The sequence below is a fragment of the Oncorhynchus mykiss genome, chromosome 15 (genome assembly GCF_057628025.1).
Source record: "Oncorhynchus mykiss isolate SJ-2025 chromosome 15, ASM5762802v1, whole genome shotgun sequence".
Classification (NCBI taxonomy): domain Eukaryota; kingdom Metazoa; phylum Chordata; class Actinopteri; order Salmoniformes; family Salmonidae; genus Oncorhynchus; species Oncorhynchus mykiss.
In genome coordinates, this window is record NC_143036.1 from 56029563 (window position 1) to 56042027 (window position 12465).

The 12465-nt window shown below is 45.3% G+C and overlaps 1 protein-coding gene across 17 annotated transcripts in view; it reads right to left on the reverse strand.

The window, feature by feature from the left end:
• Positions 1-2319: 2319 nt before the first annotated feature.
• Positions 2320-12465, reverse strand: part of LOC110490288 (pleckstrin homology domain-containing family A member 5) — a 178283-nt gene continuing 168137 nt past the window's right edge. For 6 of the 17 annotated variants that reach the window (XM_036944589.2, XM_036944587.2, XM_036944583.2 and 3 more), the window contains 12 exons: positions 11427-11576; positions 10208-10309; positions 9948-10100; positions 9502-9690; positions 8686-8830; positions 8302-8435; positions 7844-8044; positions 7092-7661; positions 5939-6090; positions 5571-5740; positions 4257-4391; positions 2320-3663 (listed from right to left, as the gene is read on the reverse strand). In XM_036944589.2, coding sequence (XP_036800484.2) covers positions 4297-4391; positions 5571-5740; positions 5939-6090; positions 7092-7661; positions 7844-8044; positions 8302-8435; positions 8686-8830; positions 9502-9690; positions 9948-10100; positions 10208-10309; positions 11427-11576 — 2061 coding nt within the window. In that variant the 3' untranslated portion in view covers positions 2320-3663; positions 4257-4296. Of the gene's footprint in view, positions 3664-4256; positions 5290-5570; positions 5741-5938; positions 6091-7091; positions 7662-7843; positions 8045-8301; positions 8453-8685; positions 8831-9501; positions 9691-9947; positions 10101-10207; positions 10310-11426; positions 11577-12465 lie in introns of all 17 variants that reach the window. The other 11 variants (XM_090200406.1, XM_090200405.1, XM_036944586.2 and 8 more) reach the window with 6 other exon arrangements.

Consider the following 12465-nt stretch of genomic DNA (forward strand, 5'->3'; position numbering starts at 1 on the left):
CTTAACATTGATCTAAAATTGACCCTAGAAATAGTACTGTTGGGAGATCTGGAGAGACCGGGTCAGTCAATTACTAATATACTAATACTCTTAGTAAAAATATTGATCTTCCACACGTAATGTGTAGATTCTATTAGATTAGATTGAAATTGTACCTTTAACATCACAGCATAGTTGAAAGATATATGTTGCGAAGAACTTTGTAGAGGGTGGCCTGCGGAGATAGATGGGATGGGATGTGGATGTGGGATGTGGAATTGGAGACAAGTGGGAGTGGAGTTGCTGTGCGGGAGATAGAATGATGGTCAAAGACAGTCAAATTGAAGTCAAAATAAAACAATAAAAAGTACGTTTGAATGACACTGAGGGACAGTGTTTTTACAGCTAATGCCGGTGTTGTACCGAAAATCTCCCCCCTGCCAGAATCCCCCCCATTCTAATTTCCTTATTTTTGTGGCTAGAGTCAAATACTTTCCGTGGCACACATCAGAGTCAAATACTTTCTGTAGAACAAACTTCACGTCAGGATAGGAAACCGAAATTATTAATTAATGTATGTGTGTTACATTAAACATAGAGGAGGGAGTGAAACGTTGGCAAGCAATAGACATTTCAGAACAACTACGGCTGAATTAGTATCCTTACACCTTCTAAAATACTAGTCGAATAAGACATTGGAGAGATGACAAACTTTGGCAAAGAGATGTATTTATAGACTAATACAAATCAGTAGCGGATTTATGTACGAGCGACATGGGCAACCGCCCACGGCGGCGGCGGGGCGCTGACAGGGGGGTTCACCCAGGGCGCTGACAGGGGGGTTCACCCAGGGCGCCATACAAGCAAGAACAGCCACATACACTTGAAACAAATAGCCAAACCGAAAACTGCATACAAAATGCTTTCTGCTACCAAGAACAGTGAAATGTAGGCTAAACTGACAGCGGAGTTAAGAGCAGAAATCTCAACTAGCAAGCAAGTCCCAGCAATGAAGAACGGGAAAGGGGGGATTCTGGCAGGGGAGAGAGTTTTGGCACAACACGGGTTTGCTTGAGGCTGATGCCGTGCAGGTGTTTGTACACATGCATATACACACACTCTCATTCACATAAACGCATACAAGAACACACACATACATGTAATAGTGCCAGACATGCACACAAACATATATTGATGTTATGATTTTAGTTGTCCTTGATGTCCTTTGGAGGAGGGGGGTCTCGAACGGTTGTGGGACAGCTACTGGGGAACTGTGGGGGGGATCTTGGTTTGGCCAGGCGGGAGACCTGTCAAAGTGCCCTTGAGCAGGGCGTTGACCCTGGATGCTTCTGTGTGTCGCTCTGAATGGAAGTCTATTGGATGACTGGTATGGTGTGGTTGTTGAGCTGCAAGTATATTGTATGTTTCGGGTTTTCAATAAACCATTTTTTTAAAAGTGTTCCAGAAAACAGAACATTGGCCCTACATTTCACTTTAAATGATGTCAATCACCCATTAACACATTTCAGTCACAAATCTAGACAATTCTTACCCCCATACCTGTGCTCCACTGTATTAGCGGGCCTAGCATATGTGTAATTATGTTTTTGTATAAAGTCGAGATTTTCATGCAAATTCATCAAAGAGGATACATTCTTATTCAGTTGTAAAAGTAAGGTAGGAGATCATGACCACATGTAAAGGACTCTTCCAAGTACAGGTACAAGAGGAGTAGCTAATGGGTATCCTAATAAAATACTAAATACGTAAGGTGGTAGGGATTAGGAACTATAGGGTAGGATAAATGGAAAGGGTAGGAACTAGTGGAAGGAGTGGAATGGAACCAGGCCCACGTAGCCACAGTGCTACAGGTAAGGAACCACAAAATATTCAGAGCCTCATTAACATAGCTACTCATGTGTGTCCAGCATGAAAGGGGGAGGGAAGAAGGTGGTAGGATGGGGAAAGAGGGTGAGAATGGAGGGGACTGACCTTACTGTGTCGATGACCTGAGTGATTGGCTGCGTCTAGTGTGACAGTGGCACTGTCCAGAGCAGAGATCATTCATGTACCAAGTGGATATGAGCTATTGGCCTGTGGGCTACACTTCCAGCTGGAGGCCAGAGTCCCAGTCCCTCAACGGACACAGAAAGGAGCTTCCTGATCTTTAAAGTTTGTCAATGTCTCGTCTTCAGCGCCATCAGAGCTTCTATCATATCAGTGATCAGGAAATCATATTTGTAACATGATACAACCAAAACAGCAGGAAGCATTGGAAATGGCATTTAAAACAAATGTAAATACGTAGCTTGTGTCATAACATAAACCCCCACCGCAGCATTTAAGAACATCAACATTTATTTCACATGATATAAAACAGATGAGATATGAACATTTTTCATATTTAACTCTAATAATAATAACCCCAGACTTATAATTTCTGCTCTGCTCTTTCTATGGTGTACATAATTTACACAATGAAACTTTACATTTATGTACATTATATTTTAATGTCCTGGAGGAACAAAACGTCTGCTTATTGCTTATACATGTGCTATTCTCTTCTCTCTGTCCAGGACTCCACACAATCAGACAGAATCTAACACAAAACCCTAATCTCATAAAACTATTTTATCTCTCTTCTATCTTTAAATATATCTCAGCCGTAGGGAAAAAAAACAGAGAAGCAGATCGATTCTAACCCAGGACATTTACGTGTGGTTGTCAGCGGCGACCAGATTCCGATCCTCCCGACATAAATAAACACAACTTTTATAAAATATTTAAACTCTGTCCAACAGCAGCAATAAGGTGGCACCTTATTGAAGTATAAACCCATTGAATAGTTAGTTCATTCTATATGTTTTATATATGTATATATTAACAACTTCTTTGAACAATGAGGGAATGTGCGGTGTAAAATATGTGGAAAATGAAAAGTTTAGGGCCTCAGGTTAAAAACTTAAATGGGAGTAAAACCAGTAAAAAAGACAAGAGCGTATGGCGCCCCCGTGTGGTTAAAGTAAAGCACTGCCTTAGTGTGTGTAGAGTTGGTGCTTCGCCCTCTCAATAGTGTGTGATTGTGGGAAGACCTCAAATGCATACTCCTCCCATCCTCAGGTCCTTGTCTCCTTCTCAGAACCCATTAGATGAGAAAGCCAGATATCCTTCCCCTCTGACCTTCTCCTCCAGCGGGATTTGAGAAGGAGACGAGGAGACAGGACGCAAGAAGAATGCAATTGAGATCTTCCCAGTGTGAGACTCCTCTAGTGCTCTTATTTACAACTGTACAGTCCCCTCCTTTTCACAGCAGTGCTCAGCTAATAGACACTCAAGACATCCTCACAGAACATGTCCAAAATAACAGACCATCATAATACCTGTAATAATAATAATGATCATCAATTATCACTCTGGTAATACTATCTTGTCCTCTGATATCTCTGTGTGAATGAAAAAGTTTTGCATCACAGTTATTGTGTAGGCAGGCAGTAAGTAATACGAGCAGGCCTGTGGATCTACTCTTTCTGTCTGTCTGGCTACAGTTGTTTCTATACATACAGAGAGCTACTGGGCATGCTCTGTGCAGGCTGGCTGGTGCCATCATGGCTCTGTAGGATGCCATCTTGGGTCTCCAGGCTGGCATCGCTTATGAGTCACTGCTCACCAAGGTCAATGTCTGGGCTGCAGGGATAAGTGCAAAGAGAGGGAAGAGGTGAAGAGACCGATGAGCACACACAAAAATAGCAGAGGTCACAAGCCACAATGTTCAACAACAAAAAAATGTGGAGAAAATGTTTAGGCTGACATGACTAGGCAGTGCTTTTTGCTTCGACGACAAATGATGTCTGTGTTTAAATGGCTGGTGTGATGTTGCCTGCTGGTAAGGTCTGTGTCGATTGGAGGGTAGATCTCTGAGGGCTGAGCACTGGACCCTGAAGTTGAGGTTAGGGGGTTGATGGGTAGAGTTTTTAACTTTACCTACAGTACATATTACCCCAATGACCTCAACTAACCGGTGCCCCCGCACATCGACTCTGTACCTGCACCCCCTGTATATAGCCTCGCTATTGTTATTGTACTGCTGCTATTTAATTATCTGTTACTTTTATTTCTTATTCTTATTTTTTGTTGTTGTCTTTTAAAAATGTTTTAAACTGCATTGTTGGTTAGGGCTTGTAAGTAAGCATTTCACTATAAGGCCTGTTGTATTCAGCGCATGACATTTGATTTGATAAAGGTCAAAGGTTGTAGGTAAGGTCAGAGAAGTCTCTTACTGAGTGTAGTTCAGTTCACAGAACCACCTCCTCGACACGTCTACACACACATGAAGTGGGATCCGTCAGTGAGTTGAGGAGGAGATGGAGGAGAGGGAGAGGAGGAGGACTGGGGTGGAAAGGGCAGGCTTTTCACTGCAAACAACACACACAGTAGCAGTCAAAAGTTTGGACACACCTACTCACTCAAGGTTTTTTTTCTTCATTTTTACCACTTTCTACATTGTGGAATAATAGAGAAGACTTTACAACTATGAAATACCACATGGAATCCATCAAGTGCTATGATGAAACTGGCTCTCATGAGGACAGGAAAGGAAGACTCAGAGTTACCTCTAATGCAGAGAATAAGTTCATTAGAGTTAACTGCACCTCAGATTGCAGCCCAAATAAATGAATGTCAGAGTTCAAGTAACAGACATATCTCAACATCAACTGTTCAGTGGAAACTGTGTGAATCAGGCCTTCATGGTCAAATTGCTGCAATGAAACCACTACTAAAGGACACCAATAACAAGAATAACTTGCATGGACCAAGAAACACAGGCAATGGACATTAGACTGGTGGAAATCTGTCCTTTGGTCTGAGTCCAAATTTGAGATGTTTGTTTCCAACCGTCGTGTCTTTGTTGAGATGCAGAGTAGGTGAACGGAGGATCTCTGCATGTGTGGTTCCCACCGTGAAGCATGGAGGAGGTGTGATGGTGCTTTGCTGGTGACACTGTCTGTGATTTATTTAGAATTCAAGGCACTTAAGCAGAATGTCTACCACAGCATTCTGCAGTGATATGCCATCCCATCTGGTTTGGGCTTAGTGGGACTATCATTTGTTTTTCAACAGGACAGTGACCCAAAACACACCTCCAGGCTGAGTAAGGGCTATTTGACCAAGAAGGAGAGTGATGGAGTGCTGCATCAGATGACCTGGCCTCCACAATCACCTGACCTCAACCCAATTGAGATGGTTTGGGATGAGATGAACCGCAGAGTGAATGAAAAGCAGCCAACAAAGAAAAGCAGCATACGTGGGAACCTGTTGGAAAAGCATTCCTTATGAAGCTGGTTGAGAGAATGCCAAGATTCTGCAAAGATGTGTTATTTAATAGATTTGATGTCTTCACTATTATTCTACAATGTAGAAAAATAGTACAAATAAAGAAAAACCCTTGAAAGAGTAGGTGTCCAAATTTGGACTGGTACTGTACGTAAATGCTTTGATATTTATCAGTTATATATCAATCAATCAATCAATCAATCAATCAATCAATCATTCCATCAATCAATCATCATCAACAAAGCACTTTGTTCTCTTACCTGCCATCAGGTTGTTGTTGAGTTTAGCGCCCTCTACTGGTAGTTCATAGGATATGTTAATGTTGTTCCCCTGGGTCTCATGCTCCGGGGCCTCCCCTTGCATCACCTCACTCTGCATCATGTCCTCCTCAAGTTCAGGAGTCAGTGCTTCTGACACAGCAGCTGGCAAACTGGCACAGTCACACCTTCACATACAGGCCTTATTCCAATACTTACAAATGCATCCTTCTTTTCTGCCTTTAATGAGTCACTGATCTAAATACAGTTGGATGAAGGAAGGGATGGTTTTAAAGTATTCAAACAGGGTCAAAGTTGCTATCGATCCAGAGAGGCTAAGATATGTCCTGGTGAGGCCCAGCTAGTCTCACCTGTTGTGGGGAATGAGGGTGTTGGGAGTGTGGGTGTTTCTCCTCTCTGTCTCCCTCTCCCCCTGCTGTTGATGTTGTCCAGGGATCAGGTATTGTACATACAGGGGCTTCACACCCTGATCCGATATCACCATCATCTGGGTCTCTGACACCTGCAACACACGGACAGTGAGATAGACTGTAGTCTGGGCTGTGTTCAGGCGGTACCAAACAGGAAAATATGTTTTGAAACGGAGCTCTTATTTTTGCCCTACTGAACACGATCTTGGTGGTCTAATGTCAATCCCTAGCGGCTACCTCATCGATGTTTGGGGATCTGAAGAAACCGGGTAGGTGTAAGGCACCACTCCAGTCCTTGAGTAACTCCAGCAGTACATTTGGTTTATTCTAACCGCTGACAAGCCCACCTGATTCAAACGGTCAACTCATCAACAAGCCACCCAGCCACTCAGCGATGTTTGCCCGGGGCTACAAGAAAAAATGCATACTGTTGAGGATCCACAAGGACTGGAGTTGAGACACATTGGTATAAGACACATGGTGATAACTAATGGACTTAAGCAGCTTTCGCCATATTATTATTTTTTAACTGGGCTACTAAATCAGAGGACATTAATTGAGCCAACTGCATCATCATCATCATCAGATCATGAGATTCCGTGGAGCTCAGGCCAGCTCTGGGAGGTGTCTCTCTCTCGCTCTCTCTAGCCCAGTGTGAGTCACCACGGCTAGGCTGAGGCCCAGAGATAAACCCCTAAATCCAGCCTGGATCCTCCTCACGCCCACAAAGCCTCCCAGATCAGATTAAAGGACATTAACACGGAGACCAGGCTGCCAACACAACACAACCATTTACGCCCTAAAACCCTGAAACACTCTTAGTGCGACATTATTGGATTAGATATAAATGTATACTTGTACAAGTCTTTCCTCTCTCTCTGAATACTCTCTTTGAAAACGTTCATTTTTCAGTGAAGGAACACAGTGCTCTGTGCATCCTCGGTAAGGATCTTTCTTATTTATACAGAGTTACAGTACACCATGCTGACTCAGTCACCACTCCTACTAGTCATAAACATACGTATCAAATGATATTGTCTGCCATACATATTCTGCTCGCTGGTGGTCTGTGTGAGTGGGGACACTCTCCTACCTCTGTGTTCATGTTGGAGCTCTCCGTCCGGGGCTGTGGCTCCTCCTCACTCAGCCTGGGGACAGGGATGACATCCACCTCCTCAGCTCTGTAGCTGATCTCCTCCACCACAGTGATTTCCATCTCCAGCTCCACCAATGCAGCCGTGTCAATATCCAGCGCCTCTCCTGGAGACACTGCAGTCCTCCCTCTGACGAGTTCTTCAGCTGCAGCTCTAGCCCTCTCCAATTCTTCTGCAGCTGCTGCTACTGCGGCCCGGTCTCTCTCCAGCTCCTCTTCTACAGCCACAGCAGTCCTGTCCAACTCCTCTTCTACAGCCACAGCAGTCCTGGCCATCTCCTGCTCCACCACTGCAGCCACCTCAGTCATGTCTCGCTCCAGCTTTTCTATCGCAGCTCGACCCTTCTCCATTTCTTCTTCAGCAGCTGCTGCAGCTCTGTCTCTCTGCAGCTCCAGTTCTGCACCTCGGTCCCTCTCCAGATGCTCTGTAACTCGGCCCCTGACCTCCTCCAGGTCTTGCAGTGCTGCCTCCAGCTCCTGGGTGTCGGTGGAGAACACCTCCAGCCTGACCTGCAGGAGACACACATGCCAAATTAATAACTCAGTTTAACAGTGTGTACACAATCACATTCAATGCTGTGAAACAAGGTTTATCAACACACACACACACACACACACAAACACGCGCACAGACACACGCGTAGTCCTATCAAGTCCTATCAAACACACCAAACCGAGGAGAGGTTGGTTACCTGTGTAACGAAGGGGTTCTCCTTGGAGAAGGATGGAGAGCGTGAGGGGGAGATACTGCTGCTACTTCTCTTCTTCTCCCTGAGCGAGGCCTGCTGGTGTCTCCTGATCCTCTCCAGCTGCTCCTCTACACTCATCCTGGCTCTGCCGCTCTCCCTCTCCCCCGGTCCGCACGTCTGCTCCACGGCACTGTGAGGACGCTCCTACAGGGGGAGCAGTGGAGCAGGGATCGGTCACGGTGGATTAGTATTACGTTTTATCTGCCCGTCTATTGGTGACGTATTATATCCATCTCCAGCTCTTGTAGTGGTAAAAATGTCAGGGAATGAATAGCAACAGTAGCACTTCCGAATCCAAAATCAGTGCTGTCCTGTCTATCAAACAGTTTCTAATATGTTAGCGAGGGTCAGTTTATAGTTCTGTTCCCCTGCTATTCCCTAAAGTGCTGAGTCAGACTTACAGTCCTGGGGTCAGGCTTCTTGCCCTTCCTCAGGGTGACGTAGGAGGCGATGGTGCAGGACTCTGGGGGGCTCATGGGGGATTTGGTCCTGGGAGGAACGATACCCACTGGGTAGACTGGTACTCCTAATGGGACTTGGAGGGGTGGGGGACTAAGTCAGTGACAAAGCCATTAGAGGTGTTTAATTTTTATATTCATTTAATAGAGTACTTATAAACACTTTATAAGTAATACTTATAATACTCTTTATAAGTTGACCAATGGAATTTATAATTACTTCTTGAATTCACTGAATTACAATAGTTTTGACCCTAGCATGTATCCAGCCTGAAACAGCGGCGGCAGCGTGACCAAACTGGACAGTGATGACAGACAGTGACTGACCTTTAGTGGCCGCAGGCTCCTTGTCAGTGGTCAGCCCCGTCTGTAGTCTGTCCTTGTCATTGTCCTCTCCGTTGTTATCGTCCACCTCCTCGGCCACAGTGGTCAGTTCTGGTTCACTCTTATACAGACGGTAGTCTGGGCCTTGCTGTAGAGGGACAGAGAGTCAGCACACTGAGAGGTACACGCATAGGAAACACTGACACTCGCAGGTCACAAGGTGGTCACGATGGATGTGACCGATGGATGGTCGAGGGACATTTAAAACGGAGTCGAAAAGAGCAGAAAACGGTTAACTGACACTCCAAACACTAAGAGTAGTCACAACGCAGCACAGCACTCAGACACAGTCGGAATGACAACTGGGGTGGAATCACACACGCTTCCATGGAAAGAAGAATAAGCCAAACTGAAGAGCAAACAGATGATAAACCAAAGGAATGAATGTCAAACTCAACACTCCAGGGTAAGAGGCAGGGTAAAACCTGAATGTCTACAAATGGTAAAACAAATGATTCAGAGCAAATGAAAAGAGAGTCACAACGGTGACCCAAGTTGGCGATGAGAGATTAACCATGTGTGGTGCGGGTAAAGGTAGAGGGTCAGGGGTCAACTTGTTCTGGTCTTGTACCGAGTAGGATAAAACTGCCCCTAGACACTGACCTACGATCAGTTTTGTATTACCTCACCCTAACAGTTAAGATTAGAATTTGGTGAAGTTAAACAGATCCTAGATCTGTGCTTAAGGGCAAGTAGCGATGATGAAGCACAAGGACAGGGGTTGAAGGGTCAGGCGTGACGAGTCAGCATGTCTCTTACACTGCTGTGTGTTCCGTTCCTCTGGCCGTGCTTGCTTGTGTGTGGTGGCGGACGGGCGCCCGAGGGGGAGGGAAGGGGGGGTACTGCGGGAGGACGCTCTGTTGAGCCGTAGGACTGGGGGAGGGGTGGGCGGGGGGGCTGACGGTCACCCTCCGTGAGAGAACAGAGTGACCGGAACAAGGTCACCGGCTGCCGCATGAGGAGAGGATAGATAGAAAGTTGTTGTTGTTGAGACACTCTTGGGACAACAGTAAGCCACACCACACAAGAGTATTAGACAGATCAGCACAGTCTCCTGTGGCATTGAGTGGAGCTATCTGGCTCACATCCGTTTCACATGTAGGCTGCGGACAGCTTTAAATCAGTTCACAAAGACTCCATAAACAGATTATATACAGTACTTATCTTGTGTTTTTCTTTATCCATAGAGTAGAAGTGAGACTCACCTCGTTCTTCTGTAGGTTTGAGATGGGTTTGGAACCAAGGAAACCAGTGTCAGTGGTCCTCTGGGGTTTGTTCTTGGCCAGAGCCTCCATCACATCTTGGATCCTCCACAGCTCTTTCTGGATGTGGACATGCTGCTGGCTGGGAGGTTCCGTCTGCTCACACAGTGACAGAAAATGATCAAAGAACACTCTCCATCTTGCAAAGGCATGTTTGCATGTGTGTGAGAGGTTGAGAGAGAGAGAGAGAGAGAGAGTCTTACCTGTGGGCTGCCCAGGGCCTCTAGCTGTTCCAACAGGTTTGTTTTGGCCAGAGAGACGCCAGATTCCATTTTATCATACTCCCTCCACGACCGCTCCAACTCCTGAGAGACGAGAGGGTGTCACTACTAGACAGCGTGTGTGTGTGTGTGTGTGTGTGTTTATGCACTGACACTCACAGCATTGACCCTGGAGAGATCTTGACAGGTGCTGATCAGTGTGTGTTGACATCTGCATGTACAGTGTGTGTGTGTGTGTGTGTGTGTGTGTGTGTGTGTATACATATTGTGGCGAAATCCTGCACGGAGCCTTCACCGTGCGCTGCCACTTTAAGAGCGCATCAGCAGTAAGGAAGGAGAAAATAAAGACAGCTCGTTCAGCTCTTTGGGGAGGAGCTCTTGGTTGGCGCGACAGTTTGATTGTGTGTGCTATGCTGCAGAAGTTTGGTTAATTTTCAGCATATGTAGTTTATAAAGTATTTAACTTAATCATCGGTGTGACAGTTCTAGGTCCGCGCCGGTTATGGATCGCATGGAATTAGTAGCAACATTGTTACGAGGCTTTGACATACAAACCATCGGATGGTCAGACAGTACACCGGCACGCCTGAAGACCACAGCTAAGATCTCTCTTGTTCTCTTTCTCTCTTTAGAGCTGGACTATTATTGCCCTGCCAGAAGTATTTGGGTGGACATTTTAGTTAAAAGTGAGGTTGCTTGTAAATTGTGTATTGTTATTTGAACTGTATTGAGGTGGGGTGTACTAATGACATGTGGCTGAGAAGATTGTGGACATTTTTAAGGCCTTTGTTGTGTCTAAGAACACCCCCCACATTCAAACCCTCTGCACTCCTCCACTGGATGATAATACAGATTACTGCAAATCCTCTGTTGATGACTGGGTTCTTTCTTGTATAAAGTCGCTGTTCAATTGCTCTGCCATTATTATTAGTATTATTATTATTGTGTGAGTTATTATGGGTGGGGTTACCCCTGTGCTGTGATGTGGGTTTTATATGGTGTGTATTCTCTTTTCTCTCCACTGGTTATCTGGTAAACAGGCTACCCTCTAGGCAGTCTCTTCTGCTGATGTGTGTTGGTCTGGTAGTGGTACTCTCTCTATTCTACTATTTTCCTTTCGGCATGGTTAATACCTGCCTGGCGCCCGAACAAAATCTCTCTTTACCCCTCTCTAATAAATACCGCTACAATATGAACTCACAGTGTTGACCCGTGCCAGTTCTCTACAGGTACTGAGCAGTCCATTCTGCAGTACGTCTCTCTGCTGTATAAGGCTCTGTACGGCCGCTGGGTTGTCAGAACTCTGCTCTATCTCCTGACTGGCAGACAGCAAAGCTGTCTCCAGGGTGTTCTGCAGAGATAGGAAGAGGAAGAAGACGACAACGACACAGGTCAGCACAACATCTACGGCCAACATTTGTCTGACGACTACACACAGAAACACAAACAGAACCACAGGCAAAGAACCAACCAAACATTATCATAGCATCGCCACCATCAAAAGTGTGTACCGCCACTCCGAGGACCCTAGGGGGGAGGCTAGAGCTGCTGTCTGCAAGGGAGAGAGAGTCAGTTCCCAGCTGTGAGTCTGCTAGCTCGTCTATACACTGTGGTACAAGCCTGGCAAAAGAGGGTTGGTAGCCTTGGAGAGACCATGAGAAAGTATTCATACCCCTTGACGTATTCCACATTTTATTTTGTTACAGCCTGAATTCAAAACGGATAAAAACATGTTTTTAAAGTCACCCGTTTACACACAGTATCTCATTTACATAAGTATTCACACCCCTGAGTCAATACTTTTTTTGGAGCAACTTTTTCAGCGATTACAGCTGTGAGTCTTTCTGGGTCTCTAAGTCTCTCTTCAAAATTCTTCAAGCTCTGTCTGTCAAATTGGTTGTCGATCATTGCTAGACAACCATTTTCAGGTCTTGCCATAGATTTTCAATGCAGATTAAAGTCAAAACTGTAAATCGGCCACTCAGGGAACAATCACAGTCTTCTTGGTACGCAACTCCAGTGTAGATTTGGTCTTGTGCTTTAGGTTATTGTCCTGCTGAAAGGTGAAATCAACTCAAAGTGTCTGGTGGAAAGCAGATTGAACCACATTTTCCTCTAGGATTTTGCCTTTGCTTAGCTCCATTCAGTTTCTTAATTATCCTGGAAAAAACTCCCCAGTCCTTAATGATTACAAGCGCAAGCATACCCATAACATGATGCAGCCACCACTATGCTTGGAA